General features: G+C 40.1%; 1 protein-coding gene across 1 annotated transcript in view; it reads left to right on the top strand.

Moving 5' to 3' along the window:
- Window positions 1-17,597, top strand: part of MTR (5-methyltetrahydrofolate-homocysteine methyltransferase) — a 484,998-nt gene that overhangs the window by 239,068 nt on the left and 228,333 nt on the right. Inside the window, exons 18-20 of the mRNA XM_069234453.1 lie at window positions 5,960-6,100; window positions 13,755-13,844; window positions 16,454-16,606. Coding sequence (XP_069090554.1) covers window positions 5,960-6,100; window positions 13,755-13,844; window positions 16,454-16,606 — 384 coding nt within the window. The remainder of the gene's footprint in view (window positions 1-5,959; window positions 6,101-13,754; window positions 13,845-16,453; window positions 16,607-17,597) is intronic.

Raw genomic sequence — 17,597 nt, 5'->3', positions numbered from 1 at the left:
AAGAGCTTGGTTATCCAAGCCACCACCTCCCATGGCGCGTACCCTTCCACACCGCTGGATAGGGAATCCAAGAGGCTGGATGCACTTGGGAAGATGGTGTTTTCCGCCAGCCTGGGATCGTGGTCTGTGGACACCGCATGCCTTTTAGGCCGTTATTCCCACACGCTGTGAGATACGGTTGCACAAGTGCTGCCACAGGTCCCGGAAGAGACCCGGCCTGTACTATCCCAAGCATGATCGACTCAATGGACAGAACAGTTTTATCAACAGTGTCCCTGAGGTGCTAGGCCTGGTTGAGACGTCTGGCTTTTCGGGGGATGCCCAAGCCAGTCTTTCTTATGGACAAGCCCTTTGATGGCACCCATGTCTTCGGAGAAAAAGCAGACTCAGCGCTCTAGCGCTTCCAGGATTTTCATGCTATGGCCAAGTCCTTGGGCCTCGCGGCCACCCCTCACCCCCTCAGTCTGTTTTTAACCTCTTTTGTGACTACGGAAGGGGCACCCTTCCACATGCGTTCCCATCCAGCCACTGTGCCATGATGCTCACCAGCCTCTGCATGCCCGGGGAAGTGGGAACCTCCGACCTTGTGAATCAGGGAGCCAGCTGTCTGCCCAGTCCACCACCCCCCATCTGCAGCTGCCTCCAAACCTTCCTAGTCTTACTCTTCCCCACCAGGGACTAGTTGGAGGCAGGATTTGCCATCACCTGCTCCGCTGGCAATCCATCATCTATGCAGATCACAGGTTTAAGTTTTCCCATATCTTGACCCTGTTGAAAGTGGGCTTGCCTCAGGCTGTCGTCTCCCACATCCAGACTACAGCAGACCTGCATTAGCTGGGGTTCACTATAAACATGCCGAAGTCACACCTGACTCCCTCTTAGATCCTCCCTTTCATCAGGGCTGTTCTGAACACAGTGCAGTTTCAAGCTTATCTTCTCGAGCGGCGAGTCCAGGATATTCAGGCTATGATACAGATGCTTCAGCCTCTATCTTGGATTTCAGTGAGAATGACTCTGAGGCTGCTAGGCCTCATGACCTCTTGCATCCTGCTAGTGATGCATGCCAGTTGGCATATGCGGACTCTGCAGTGGGACCTGAAGTTCCAGTGGGCCCAGCATCAGGGGAATCTCTCTGACATGGTCCAGATCTCAGAGGGAACTGCGCAAGATCTGCAGTAATGGTTAACGATTGGTTCAGAGGCAGATCCCTCTCCCTTCTCCAACCAGATCTGACAGCCTTCTAGGCTGAGCTGGGGCGTCCATCTGGGGGAGGTGGAGATCAGAGGCCTCTGATCTCCAGCGGAGTCCTGACTCCATATGAACCTGTTGGAGCTCCATGTGATCAGACTAGCATTGAAAGCATTGTGCCTGCTATTTATAAGGAGATCTTATTGAGCCTATGTATTGTCAACAGAAGAGATAACCTTAGCATAATATTTGAGATGGTGTTTATTTATTCGGTCATTGCAGTTGTGATGAGAATGACTAAAGCAGCTGCTAAGTGTTTCAAGCTGACCAAGTTCAAACATCTAACTGTAATATATCTTGATTGTACCCGGGCAAACCATGTAGGCAAGGTACTACTGCTTCAGGGTAGTTCCGCAGATTGTGAAGTATCACTTTAATTCACAAGGTCCATATCATCCCACCTTTAGCTCAAATGCACAATTAAGACGTGGATCTTCAGAAACTATGATACTGAAGTGGCCGCTTAGTGGTTTTTTATGAATATCCAAACATTGTTTTGATTGGGACTCTGTTCACTATAAATCATACAGCATTTTGTGTGTGTATATATATATATAGTGTGTGTGTTTATGAATATGTGTGTCAAATTGCACTATGGGTGCTCATTTGTACAGAAAAAGGTTCTTTGGGAGGCCTACAGGGGGATTTTGCACACATGTTCATCACGACTCCAGAGTTTTTGCAATTATGAACACTTGAAAGGTTATTGAAGAGAAAATCTACATGCAAAGGGATCAAGTCTGAGTACGATGTATCTGTGAATTATGTTAAACACCTTTCCAATTCCAGTGCCTTGGCCTGGCACATAAACCTTTCCACAGCACTGGCCCTATTTTTCTTTAGAAATTGTTGCCTTGACACTCTCAAAACTGTCCTTTAGGCTCAGGCTTACACTATCTACTTATTATACCCAGTTCAAAACAAGCATTTGCAATGTGATGGTTCTCTAATTTTCTCGAGTTGGAGCTATTGGCGTTATAAATTCCTAACTGGGCTTTTCCTGCCACATAAGTTGAAGATGAAAAGTAAAACAGTTGACATAAGCGAGCTGATTCAGAGCGCCATGACTGCATGAGCATATGCGCGAAGAAGACACACAAAAGAAAAAAGAAGTTTGCTCAGTCAAGCATATCAGAAATCGTGCAGTTATCCATGTAACAGGGTCAGTCTCCAAGGCGGTAACAAAACCTCCCCAAAGCGGGACAAAGATAAAGCATTCACCATTGATTACAAAGTATTTTTAAAAGGCAGGCGCACAAACGAGTGAAAGTGATGGGAGTGAGGTGAACGTGGTTAAAAGCCCACAAGAGTTACAACAGATCATAGCGCTTGCCCGCTCGTCCTAAAAAATCTTGGTGAGTGAATCGCTCCTCCTTGGTGATCCCACCCTCTCTTTGGAAAGCTTTACTTTATTGCCTGTGCCAAACTGAATGTTGTTACAGATTTCAGAAAGCACTGGAAACCAAGGTCTTTTGTTGCATTGACTGATTAAACAGTAACTTTTACAGGGCCAGAAAGCAACGCTTACACTTTATAACTGTTCATTTATTCACTCTGTGTAGTGCGTTTCCACCATTTGTATTTTCCAAAACCCCTTTGGCAGCAGGTTATGGTTCTGGATTCTCATTGATCACAGTCTAGGGTGGTCTGTTAAAATTGCTTTGTTGCGTTTCATAGTCTTTTAGTGAATAGTCATATTGGATAGCAGTTGGGAAGTTTTAGTGTATTGTTTAGTGATGGATTATGCTGGACGAAGCCAGATTATGTTATGGATCTGTGTGGTGCTTTTAATAGGGATGTGTGTCAAAGGTCTTTGCCATTTGTTTTGTTCAGCTTGCTCTTACAGTGACTACCTTGGCTTGACCGCAGGTGGATGGAATGTTTCAAGTCCTCTTCACCCCTTGTATGGCTTTGAAGCCATTCATGTGTATTTGTCTGTCAAAGGTTTAACTTGTTCTGAATGGTTCAAATGTGTGCTGTTGCTGTGTGTCATTGGCTAACTATATGGTAAAGATCGATCCTGTGCATGTGAAAGAGTTATTTCTGTTGCGAAGAATGAGGTCTGAGTATAACTTGACTTAGATGTACTATTGTTGTGGCTAATGCGTAGCTAGGTAAATGTCTTTGAGCTATACTGTGCACATGATAGTGCCTGCTGAGTGTCTAATAAGTACTGTTGGCGTGACGTAGATATTTTTCTTTCTGTGGAATGGAGGGTGGTCCTGTTGGAGAAAGCACACAGGTGGAAGATCTGATCACAGAGCAACCAGTTGGCTAGACTCAAGATGTAATGGATGCCGTAAGCAGGTGCCAAATATGTAAATGTCCTGGTGATGGATTGTCGTTTTCTTAGACAGAGATGCATTTAGAGGAGAGATATCTGATATGTGGGACCAACCAGTCAGACAGAGGTGCCCAAGCCCCCACAAACCACACGTCCCTAAGTGTAGCTACCTCACAGCTCCGTGTCTGTTTGGGGTATGACAGTGGCATGGCAATAGTGGGTATCCTGGAAGGCTGGCAGTTAGCACTCTTCCAAAAGGACAGCATCCCCTCAGTTCCCTAATAGGGAGACACAAGCAAAGGCTAAATAAAAATATATCATAAACTGATATGAGCTACTGAATTATATTTCATACATCACCTAAGCGTACAATGAATTACTCTTTCCAATTAAGGGAAAACCATAGCGCATCTCTCAAACAATATTGTTTCAGAATGTAGGCCACTGAGAAGCCTACCCAGAGGTTTAGAGGAGACAAAAACGGGCTTCAAAACGAAAGAGTTGTAAGTAGCAACTAAAACAAATTGCAAACTTGAAGTGAGCAAAGTACTTCAGTGATACACCTCAAGTGCAGAAATCTACTCTTCCTGCTAGCAGTTTGAACCCTAAGATAGTGTACTGCAGCACAATACGAGTTCAGCGATTTAGTAGACAAGGGATGGTGATCACAGAGTTTACCAAGTGTGAAATTCCAAAATGTTTAAATTGGTGCGAGCAGAATTATGACAACTGTAGGTAAAATCTCATGTGTCTTTTAGATTCATATGCATTTTATTCATTTTTATATATTTTTTTAACACAGCCAGCTATTAGCTTGTTGTTTTTATATTTTAATTAACTGCCTCTTTCCAAGAAGAAAGAGTTGTTCTGCTGCACATTTTATCTGGCATTTGTACAACGTGCACTGTGTGTCCTGCTCAAGGCTATCATGTCCGATACGTGATATGCAACTTGTATTTACTGTCCAGGAGACAGTCATTACCTATTAGACCCATCAGTTCATCAGACCTGTTCTTAGAATCCTGTAAGGGTTTTTATATAAACAACCCACAGGCCTAAGGGGGGGCAGAGGGCATTAGTCATGACTGTCTGGGGGCCTACGCCATACCACAGACAGCTTTGCTGATCCTGATGCTGACTCTTCAGCTTCCTTAGAGGATTGTCAACCAGACAACAGACAGACCCCCTGCCACCCTTTTCAGGTATCATTTTGGGATTACTCCCTTAAATCGAGACAGACAGAAGTGTTGCCCCTACTGTGCTTTCAGTCATAGACATAGGGTGTAGGCAGAAATCTCTAGCCTCTCTAGAAACATACAAAATTATGGGGTTGTTTTCTTCTGTACACTGGTTGTAATGATGAATACCATACTATGTTTCATCTGCCTTATCGTAGCTTATGCTTTTTATACTAGTATGCAATTGCTTCAATGATTGTATTGAAATACAGTTTGCATCTCCGTTCCTGTCTTGGCATGTGTGAGTCACTGAGTAACAGTGCGAAAGGGGTATGATCTGTTTCCACAACTTCCTTGAGGAGTAGAAGTGTCAGGTTTAGGTTGCCATGAATCACCTGTTCCTTTTTAGGGTTGGGGAGGCACTGCAGGCTATCCAGGAGTTAGGACGACAGTTTCCAAAGTGGTGTTTGGCTAACTCAGTCTCCCACACTCGGTGGTGCGACCGCCCTAAACTTGCAGTCTTATTACTATATTAGGAACCTCACAACAGTATGTGGAACAAGGTTTGTGTTTTAATCGTTCTTTTCCTCATAAAGTGTCCTGTACACCATATCTTATAAGACAATGGAAGCCAAAGAGGGAGGAGCCATGGGACCCTGAGAATGGTTGAACTGAGGGTCTCATACTGGCCAAATCATGCACATATGCCTACAATTACCTGGTATTACCCAAAGGATTAGGACAATATGGACTAAGAGGTATTGCTTGCAGCAGGTTTTCCCAGTGGGCAGAATGAGTTTGGGGGTTTTATATTTGGGAGTGGAAGCTCAAGGGATTCAGATCTGGACATATAGCTTCTTAGAAGTACCAGATTTGGGTGCACATGTGCAAACAAATTTCTGATTTGAGTGAGACAGTACTGACAGGTTTCATGGAGTATGCTCACCAAGATACCACCGAGCATTTGCAGAGGTGTTTCAGAGGAGATTGTACCACCATTTTTAACAAACTGTCCAGTGTTTGTATTATATGGATCCCCTACAATGACAGCATCTTAAGATGAAATGGTAAAGCTTCCGCTGAGTATCTTCACTGTATTGATGAATTATGAGTGACACTTGATACTGACCACATATTAAGTTATGACTTGGATCATCCTTTTATAGATGTACAGCTTAAATCCTTGTTGATGTGTAGATGTGATGTCCTCAATGAACAATTATGATATACAATGTCTCTGTGTACTTAGATTGGTATGGATATGGGAATTGTGAATGCCGGCAACCTTCCTGTGTATGATGATATCGAAAAGGAGCTCCTGCAGCTTTGTGAGACCCTGATCTGGAACACAGATCCAGAAGCAACAGAGAAGCTGTTACATTATGCCCAGGTACAATTTTGAATTGCAAAAAATGACTTAAGTTTTATAGCTGTAATGCAGGATGAGTGCTTCTATTGATAAGGACTATAGGGTACAAAAGCAAACTCAAACACCACGCATCACACTTACCATGCATGAACTACAATTACACTTACTATGCGTTCTCATTCGGCACAGCCTTAATTACCATGAAATTGCAAACCAAGCACACATTAAACCTATATTATTAAAACATCAAAAATACCCCTGAACTCTACACACCTCTTAACCCTAAAATATCCTTACTAGCCCTCAGCACCATCTTTCCCTCAATCTAAAAACACTTTACTAGTCCATGCAGTATCCACCCCTGACCCTAAAACCCCCTTGCAATTCCTATAAACGACCCATCCCTGAGTCCTAAAACCCTATTGCTGCCCCTATGCACTAACTATCCCTAAACTCTAAAAGGGCCTTGCTACCCCTATAAACTGCCCATCCCAAAATATAAAATCCCTTTTCTACCCCTTTATACCACACATCTATATTCATAAAAAGCCTTTACTAATCACATAAACTACCCATCCCACCACATAGTACCTATTCCTGAACCCTACCCCTTTAGACCCATTCCTGAGCCGTAAACCTTTACTACCCCTAAACAGTAACCATTGGTGAACCCTAAAAACTTCTTGTTACCCCTATACACTACCTATCCCTGCATTCTAAAAACACCTTATTACCCTTATACACCACCCATCTCTGAACCTTAAACAAACACCCTTGCTACCTCTATGCATTACCTATCCCAGAACCTAAAAAACACTCCTCACTGCTTCTAAATTCTACCAATGCCTGAGCCCTACAAAAAACCCTCCTACCGCTATGCACCAATACCCTTAAGTGCGTTGTAAGTTACCTTATTGTAAGTTACACTTTTTGTTGTGGTAAATATATTGTTATAACTTTGATGTAGTGGTCATTAGTTGTAGTACTTCATTGTATGTTATAATGCCTATATGAATCTCTAACTCTGGCTCATGCAGAAAACTATCCTATCCAGTGTTTAGGAACATTTGACAGTGGAACAAAGACTTTTATTTAAGCAAATGTGTAATTAAAAAACGGTTTCAGAAACTGCAGAGCTGTAAACTGTAACAAGACTGTTTGAATCTATACTTAAATTGAAATAAAATGTTTAAAAGGGTATGATAATAGTTCTGCCAGGAAGATCTTCTATATGATTTGCTTTACCACATTGTGCATCATATTGGTGAATGAAGAATAAACCTGGCATGGGATTCAGGTGAATGGCCTCTCCTCAGATTTGCCAAATTTCGTCTGAATCCTGGAAAATACACTCTGCAACAACATTAGTTGTGTAATGGGAACAGTTCTGCACTGGTTTGTACCCTCACTCTCTGGTGGACACCGAATACTCTAAGCCAGATGTTGTGAAATAATGGTCTCCTGATGACCAGAAGAGCATTGATCTGAAAGATTCCACTTCTTACTGGCTCTCATGGGAACTTTGATATGGAAGTCGGGTGCCTGGAGTGAAGGTGATCACAACACTGAGACAACTGGTTAAAGTAGATGACTGCCCTACCATACAATGAGGCTATGGGTAGGTCATCAGCTGCAGAGGCGGTGAATAGGTAGAGCATTTCATAGCAGATGGTCTCTTGGCGACATAGTTCTGAATAGGTGGGGGCTCAGGGAAGTTGAACAGCAAGGATGCATCTAAACTGGACATAGGGAACAAGTGTGAACCAAACTCGTTAAGAGGTGCTGCACCCTGCATGTAGATATAGCAGAGGGTGTAAAGGACTGGTCTCCAAACTACGGCCTGCGAGCTACATCCGGCCTTCTACAAGACTGTATTCGGCCCTTCATAGTTTTCCAAAGCCTCAGATTCTGATGATCAAAGGGAAATATTTGTCCAGTTCCTTTTGACAGCTTGTAGGTGGCAGCAGAGCCTCTTTAATCTCCTCTATCATAAATTTCAGACCAGCAATGTTATGTATGCCTAATCTTTGAAAAACTAAGGTTCCTAGTGGGAATATTCCTTGCTGCAGAAAACTCCAGTTGCCAGGATTGTGTAGAACAGTATAGACTGAATTTAATTTTGTTCGTCTTTATTAATGGCTAAAGTTTATTTTGAATTTCTTTGCTTTGCTTAACTAAAGTTCTTTGTTGGAGTGTGTTTATTTTTCTTACTGTGTGCTACAAAACTGGACAAATTCTCATTTCATGTAAATTTGTAAATTTTCACTATTTAAAATTAATTAAAACATTAATAGCCCGTTTTTCCTATGTAAGGTTAAGTAATTGATTAGTTTATCAGAGCATTTGCTGATGTTTAACATCTTTTCTCATTGTATATGATTTTTCATTTGAAGCTCTGCATTGTTTCTCTGTAATTGCCACATTTCTCTTTTGTTCTGGATCATGTCATGCTAACTACATAAAAGATCCAAGTACACCTTATTCATTCATTTACATTTTATTCATTCATTAAATCAACTGTTTTATTTGGCCCATGTATATTTGTAAAATATACAACGTGTCCCTCATACTGAAAAGTTTGGAGACCCCTGGACTAAAGAACTGGGCTGAATCTAAATAAATCATGCTGAACCCCGCTTCCCCAAGATTGTACAGCTCCTTTCCAAGTAGACACAGCATGACACTAAGTGAGAAAGTGATTGAACTTGATTGCATAGGCCAACAAAGCAAACTTGTAAAAGCGGAGTCATGAGTATTTTGACAAATGGAGATCACCTCTTAGCACAGCCACAGCAGTGAATGACAAAATCCGGTCAGATCCCATTTTTTTTTCACAGAAGCTTCAAAAGACCCAATCACAGTAAGATTTTTCTGACGTCTGCAAAGCTCTCTGTTCTGCCTCCCATGCTGATTTCTGTGGTCATTTGTTTTCTTTGAGTCATCAAGCCTAGGTATGTCTAAGTCTGATATATGTAACTATAATGGTAATACATCGCTTCAGGAAAAGATTTGGGTAGAGTTGCTATGATTTTACAAAACAACAAAGATTCTGAAATTGTACTACCTTCATTTGGAATATTAGGGCCTTTTAAAATGGTGTCTCAACATTAAACCTCTTGAAGGTGACTTCCCAACTCATAAGGCATGCATTGAATCTGTGGTTTTAGGGGAGTTCTACAGTCGATGTGTGCATGACTTGGAACAACAAAGAGGATCATCTACTTTTTCTCCTAAACAAATATTTGATAAGGTCTCTCCAGTGTAATTCTTGTTTCCTTGACTGGTGTTGGATATATGTTCAGAGTACATGCTGTATAGACACTCATGTGTGGTTCATGAGTATCTGGAAATGAGAGTGGCTTTCCTTATGTAGTGGTATATAACACAGGACCAACCATTAACCCAAGCCGGAAGTATGGTAAATTAAATACACAGGTGCAGTATAACTGCATACCCTACATCAACTAATCAGCCAATTTGCGGACCTTCTGATAAATGTGTACAAGAACTTGCAATATGAAACAAAATTGCTCTATAATTGTGTCCCACAGTAAAGTAACACACCATATACAAAAGTGCAGACAGTGCTTTGCTCAAAATTGTACACAGCTGACTCTTCTTAAAATTGCACATATAAATCCTGGGTTGTCAAATGGTAGTTAATAGAGGAAGTCCATCATAGATTTTCTATTCTGTGCATTCACAGCACCAGGAGTATCATCAGTATTTTGACCCAGAAGCATTAGTCTGCATGTCTCATGAGAACACGTGCCATCCCTCTATGAATCTGTGAAGTGAACAGAAGGCCCTTAGAGTGTGCGATTGAGGTTATAGTATCTGTAGTGTACATATCACAACATCCATATATTTCATTCTCTAGTTTAATAAACCAGGATATGAACTTCAATTCACCAATGAATGGCAAGTGTCCATAATCACATCCAATTTTCATCATTAACAGTGTTTCACTGAGAGTTAACCAGGCATGAGAGATACTTATTAAATTATGTCTTCATGTAACCCACAATATACTGAATTACCAGAAATCTTGCTACAAGGTTCACACCGAGATACTACGGTGTGTGACAGTCATTAATTAGTAATCTATCTGTTTTAATGCATAATTTTATGAGAGAACACAAAAGTGTCTCAGGTGGCCGCAGTGTCACAAGATTGGCAGATAGATGTGAAACTCTGAATGAATCAGTAACAATATGTGTGTTTAATAATGAACAAATCACATAAATTATTGGCCATTACTATGATCATAATATTGTATCACCATACTTTTTAGGTTTTGGGCCAACTGAGCTAATTTATATTACCCATAACTGTCTCACAAATGAGTGATTAGACCTTTAGTCATAATGGAGCATGATAGTTCACAAGGGGCTACCTCTATCGCCAGTCCTCTTACCAGATTGTGAATTCTGCAAAACGCTTATAATAAAGGGCAGTTCTAAGGGATCTAAGTTGTTATTTCTATACCATCTAACTGTGTTATGTCTCCTTACAATCTTAGCAGGTGAGGACATGGTGTGACTCTGACAACAGAATAACAACATCCGAACAACCATGTCCACCATGTAGAGAACACTCTCTAGGTGCAGCAAGGGCTGTACACATAAGAAGTGTGTACGGCCCGTACCATTACGAAATACGCACATCCTTCACAGTGGAAAATACCCATGCAATTAGTGCTGATGGCACTAATATTGACCTATTGTGCTCTGCAGTTTTATTTGAGGATACTGATGCACTTACCAATATTTGATGCAGTGTAATGTCTGCTAGTGCAGAATAAACTTGTGGTTTAATTGAGTTAGATCACTATAGATTTCAGTGTACTTGCTGCTGATTTGAGAGTCAATGAGAGGAAGAGGCAATCAGTCCCGTGCAGCATGTCCTCCTCTCAATAACTGTTCCAATTCGTAAACTAGAACAGAAACCAAGCAGTATCGACGGCCATAGTGGTGGTGTAGTGAAGCGATTTGTCACTACAGTACAAGTATCAAATGAAAATAGTGCCAGATATATTCCCTATCATTTTTTTATTTTTTATGTATGTTCTATCGAAATTGCCATATCACAATTCAGTACGTACGCCCATCTTTCAGAACCCTTATGATCAAGAATTTTATATAAAAATACCACGTCAATAGATCCAAAAGATGGACCCTTTGCCCCAGGTTTTACCAGATGGAAATATTCCCCTAGCTGGTTTTCATTGGGCTTCGATCATGGTGCTAAGGACATAAGTTGAATAACCCTGCACAATTTATATTTGCTATTTTTTAAGCGTGAGCTGTCACACAAGGGTATGTAGACACTAAAGTTTATGAATGTCATTCGTCAACAGAAATAAAATGGTGAACAACAATGGCCTGGGCCATTAAGCACCGGGATATGGCCATGTCTTTCGTTGTTTTCAAAACCTGCGGAGAGATGTTTCCTTTCCCAAATTCAGAAACATACTGTTCCACAGTCTATCCACTTCCATGGAGAAAGCTCTCCCACCTTGAGTGACACATTGGAATTTTGGAAATTTGAAAAGACATGCTTCATCGGACCTCAGACTACAGTCATGTCTTTAAAGATGGAACGTTTTTACAAGTGGATTTCTACTGTGATCTTAAAGTGATTTATGGACTAGGCAGCGTGATTTAAATCTAATTCTTTGAACAACTAGAAGCCAATGCAATTTTCCCAGAGCTTGTGATTTGGACTTAAATGTCATCATGTCAAAGATAGGTCTAGCTGCTGCGTTCTGAATGAGATGGAGTCTGTTTCAGTTTAGCTGGAAGATCCAGATACAAAGCTTTACAATAATCTAGACTTGTCAAAATGAATGTGTTCATAATAATGATTCTTTGTGGAGGCGTAAACAGATTCTTTATGCACCAGAGAATTCATAATTGATAAAGACAGTTCTTCGTTACAGACTTTATTTGCCTTTCCATGTTAAAGTTAAATATTGTGCCAAATGTCACACCTAAATTCTTCACAAGTTGGAATGGACTAGGTTTTTGCCCAAGTGAGATTGGCCAAAAGTTATTGTTTCAGACTAATGTAGGATGGAAGCAGGCCAGAATCTCTTTCCACCATTCAACATTAGATGGCTGCTGGCCATCCACTGATGGATATTTGCCATACAGTTGCACAGATTTTCCGCCCTTACACAGGGTTCCTCCTCAACCACAAAAAGAATCTGTGTATCATCAGCATACATAAGATTAGTCCAGCCATGTGATTGTATCTTTAGGTCAGTGGAAACATATACAAGTTAAAATTAAATGTGAAGGGACCCTAGTAACCTGAGTGGACCGCTTAGTCAAAACTTTGTAATCATAAATGGAATGCAGCCCTGATACCACAGCCCTCCAGGTGGTCCAACAACTCCTGATTGCCAGTGGTATCAAAGGCCACAGACAGATCTCACCTGTTCCGTGCTGCCGGACCATCTTTGTAGCCATAAATGCAAAGTCATCTAACACTACTGTTACTACACATTCTGTGCTGCAGCTGGTACAGAAACCTGCCTGCATTGAATGTAACACTCATGAGATTCTATCAAGGCGGTAATCGGTTATAAACGTCACCCGTTCAAGTAGTTGGGCCATGAACCAACATTGAGATTCCCATCCGTAGTTGTTGACATAGCCCTGGTCTAATACAGAGTTGTAATAATGGTCGAATATAAGCCTTTTTTTAATTTGGCAGGAACACAGCCAGTCTTCAACAGTGAATTTATCATAATATGACTATGATGATATGAACTTGCCAGTAACGTTTTATGTAACTTGACAGGAACAACATCTGGTTACGAGCCCGATAACTTACTCCTCTTTAGCAAGCCCATACAGTCCTTGTTATTCAGTAGAGACAATTCTGTACATTCTGTTTTTTTCCACAATAACTAAACTGTTCTGCTCTGGGGTATGGACCGGGTTGTAAAGTAAGTATGCATATATGTCTACTATTTTCCATTCAACAAAGTCTGAAAATTCATTATATTTGACCTCTCAGTTATTTTCCATATCTTGACCTGAGGTTGCCTTCATTCTTTGATTGTTGAGAAAATAGCTTTTGATACATGCAATGCATTTGTGGGTTTCTTTATATAATATTCTGCTTTTGTTTCTCCTATTAATCTTTTGTATTTCTTGTTTAGAAGGAGCCAAGCGTAATTGGTGTTAATCTCATTCCATTTACCGAGGTTGATAAAAGTTTGTATCACCAATAGCACAGGAAGAACATTTGTTTATAACCAGCGGAATTTAAAAATAAAAAGAGGAATGAGATTCATTCTTACTTTGAGTTTATATACCATGACTGATTATCCAATTGTACACTGAATTTTGAGGGGTCAATATTTTTCCAAACTTTGTTTGTATGAGCTGCTCATCTTTAATTTGCTTTTACTGAGCCTGTGTTGTGCATTATCCCTTAATGATGTCATTGTTTTTGCATGGAATCTAGAGCAATGCAAAATACCCGGAGAAGTTGTTGCCATGTATTTTTCATACATGGCAGTGTTTATGTACATTTTTTCAATTGCTGCAATTATATCTTGTCTTTTTGTGAAAGGACAAGGTGCTTGAGAGAAATGTTCTCACTATTAACAAACAGTTATTATATGAGTTACCACTTTATCAACCAATTTTCTCTGTTGCAGACCAAAGCTAAAGGGGGTAAAAAAGTAATTCAAACTGATGAATGGCGCAGTGCTACAGTCGAGGAAAGATTAGAATATTCTCTTGTGAAGGTGAGTTGTTGCACTTTAAGAAGCCTATTTGAATAAGTGTGCCTATTTTTTACCTCAAAAACTACTGGGCATGGATTATCATTCACTAGTGTCTTCTACTTCTTGTTTCCTTACACCTGTCAGTTTAAAATTAAATGCACTATTGAATAACCACATCTCATAACTGTTAGTAGGTAATTCATGGTGATTTCAGTGGCTAATTTGTAAGGACACTGGGAAGCAAGTTAAAACACGCATTTAATCCAGTAAATAGATTTATGTTATTTAATCATAATTGCAAAAGAGGGATTCTCAATGCATACAGTGGAAACATTAAGTCTAAGCTCACTGATATAAGAATGTTTGTCAGAGGAGTCAGATCAGAAAAATACAAATTGACATGGTGGTGGGGTAATCAAGCTCCTGATTGGTTGCTTCTCCTTGGAACCACGGATGCAGTTTAGATGTCCATCTGCAGTTGACGGGACACGAAGGAGCACCAACAAGATAACACAAGATAGTAAAACTAAAGGGGCATCAGACAGTTCCTTGGTCCCAGGGGCTGAATACTTAAGAGTACAGATACCGTTTTTTTACCAGCTGGAGGTACAAACAAGATATTCAGTATAAATTGCATATTTAGGGAAGTCTTGTCTCTCTGGGGTAAATAATATGCCTATTGTTTGCTCTCTCCACAAGTATACGTAATGGGCTGAACTTGAGGGTCTATCCCAGTTTATTAGGGAATGATTAAAGCCTTCTGATCAGTCACCCAGGGTGACAGGAGAATATGTCAGTGAAGTAACAAGTGACTTTGAATGTTGACTACCTGTTCACACTTTTGGGAACACTGATGGTATTGTAACTTGCTACATGAAGGTCAGCAGATGTATCGTCATACAAATTGTTTTTTTGCAGTGAAATTAAACAACATAATTTATAATCTGTGGGCCCATAGATAATAATTGGAACATTGAAATCCTCTTTAGCTGTTTGTGGTTTGGAGGTTTTGCTGAATGTATTCACTGCTATCTATTAACTTTTTACATTTGCGTATATGAAAAATTGGCTTTTCAATCAAAACACACTCGTTTCCATCCATTCCACTATTGCCTCCATTAAGTTTGCTATAGGAAAATAAATCACCTTCACTAAGAAACCACTTCAGCGTTATACAAAAGGTCTAACTATTTTGTAAATGGTAAGAATGTTACATACTTATTTCGTTCTATATGTTGTAACCAATGGCGATATGAGTTCCTTCATCAGTACTGCCACGCTTTCTTCCAGTTCAACCCACATTGCCATTGGAAAATGAGAGAAAAACAGCCTTAGGCGAATGAGCCCCTCTCACTGTGATTTGATTGTTAAAGCACACTGCTCTGTTGAAAGGCTGTCCATGTGAAGCCTTGAATCGGAAACCAGTACTTGTTCTGCATGCAGTTAATTTAGTACCCTTACAGTCCTGTTCTCAAATGGGATTTGCAACACATACATGTGGGTCTGTATGCTACACATTCTAGATTTCTTTCAGTTCAGGCATAAAAGAAAAATGAGCAATAAACAATCTTGTCCTCATAACTTAAGGGCTTTCTTCAGTGGAATTATATGTAGTGAATATATATATATTTTTTAAAAACTTGTTTATAAGTATAAAGGATTAGCACTGAAGAATAGGCACTTGTCAATTTAAGGGAACTGGAAAATGTATAGTGGAGAACATGGTTTCCAGATTGTAAATTATGATATTTTGAATTATTTGTGATCGTATCTTCAAGATGGCATTGACATGTAATTGTGATAAAATGCATGGCCATGACAATAATCTGGTTAAAGGGTTTTTTAATCAAAGGATTTATTAATCTGTGAGTACTGATACAGATATTTGAGGAAAAGAGGGGAAAAAATGTCTAGGAAAAAATGCCTCAATATTTCTCTGAATGTTATTGATTGCATATAATGACGTCTGTCCCCTTTAAATAAATTGCTAGGAGCGGTGGGGCTCCAACTTTAAAAGCACTTGCACTTTGTTTGTTTCCATGGCCAGTTGAGGGCTACTGCCGAAGTGCATTGCCATGTTCTCAAGATAGAGACTTTTGAAAGACTTGGGAAATAAAAGAAAATGATTTAAAATAGAGAGAGCCGCTATCATCTGTAACCCGCACGTGGCAGAGGAAGCTTGTATGGGCCACTGAGGGAGCTGATGGTGATTACTTCGATATATTTTTATATCTTCATATAATTTAAGTAACATCAATAGTTTTTTAAGTCACAGTAAGCTCTGTGCTCGAGCCATAACTTTCAGGATTTCATTGGTTAGAAATGGTGGCGTAAAATAAGTGATTAAACTCTTTTGGAGATACCCACTTCAAGAGATAGTTCACATATTCTTCAGTATGTTCCAGTGTAGAGTCTGTATCTCTGATTTCTGACCATCTTTGTTTCCTATTTTGAAGCCCTAGTGAAACTAGAATTTACAATGAGGGCTTGTTTCCACATGCCCTGCTTAGTATGTCTTGTAAACAAATTTTCATTGCTATCCTTAAATAGGAATGTGACTCTGGAATAGGATTCATTTTTTAAAAAAAACATTAATTTTATTTTCTCCAATGATTTTAATTTTTTAACAGGGCATTGATAAATATGTGATTGAGGACACAGAGGAAGCACGACTAAACCATGAACTCTATCCTCGACCACTAAACATCATTGAAGGACCGCTTATGAGCGGAATGAAGGTGGTTGGGGAACTCTTTGGTGCAGGAAAGATGTTTTTGCCTCAGGTAATAGAAAACAACCAGACTCTTGCTTCTTAATCCTTTTTCCTGAGTCCCTTTTAATTAGTGAGATAGTGTGTTAATTAACGAGTGTAAATCATATTGTGTTGTCTTCAGTAAAATGAATGTTTGACAGTTTGATTTTAGGACTTTATTATGTTTCTCTGAATAATGAGAATCTTTTGTTGAGGCTTTAAATGGAGGAGCGAGGGTAAACAGACCAGACTTACTACTGGAGGGTAGTGTGTGGATTAAGATACAAGTATCACTTTTAGGGGGCACACAAATGGGACTGGTAGGCAACATTACACATTACATTTTATGTTATTTATAGAGCACTAAGGCTCACTGGTAGAAGCTTCAAAGTGCTGATCAATGCAAGGCTGGTGGATTACCATGAGGTCAGCTTGGGAGCACTGATTCCTCAAGTCATATCACATGGTATGAGCAGTTCAGTCTTTTAGGGCAGTCAGTTGTGATGTAATGCAAAGCTCTATTGTAATACATTATATTCTGGACATTCCTGGAACTAAAGAAGTCTGGTTCTGGGGGATGGTTAGAGGGAGTGATGCCCAGAGAGACTAGCAATGTCTGGAGAAAGCTTTACCTCCGAAACATTGATGAGCAGAGGATTTGTTTTATGGAGCAGGCGTTTGGCAGCCAGTGCAGGCACATCAAGGTGTTGTGATCTTGTCCGTGTGTGTTAAGGATGTGCTGACAACGATATTTTGTGTTGTTTGAAGCCTGACAATTATTTTGCCTAGTAAGCATCTGCAGATTTAGTTGCAATAAACAATTATTGAGATGACAACTACTTTCACAGGGGTGATTATATGAGTCAAAAGTAACCAGGGGATGTTTTTACAGAGGACTCATAGATGATAGAAGGTGTTTTTGGCAAGATTTTCATTTAGAGGGTCAGTGAGCTTTGGATGTTCCTTAAACAGTCTGATATGAGATGATAGTTCCCAGATTTGTTAGTTATGAGCATGTGTAT

The sequence above is a fragment of the Pleurodeles waltl genome, chromosome 5 (assembly GCF_031143425.1).
Source record: "Pleurodeles waltl isolate 20211129_DDA chromosome 5, aPleWal1.hap1.20221129, whole genome shotgun sequence".
Lineage (NCBI taxonomy): Eukaryota > Metazoa > Chordata > Amphibia > Caudata > Salamandridae > Pleurodeles > Pleurodeles waltl.
This window is presented reverse-complemented; position numbering and strand designations above follow the sequence as displayed.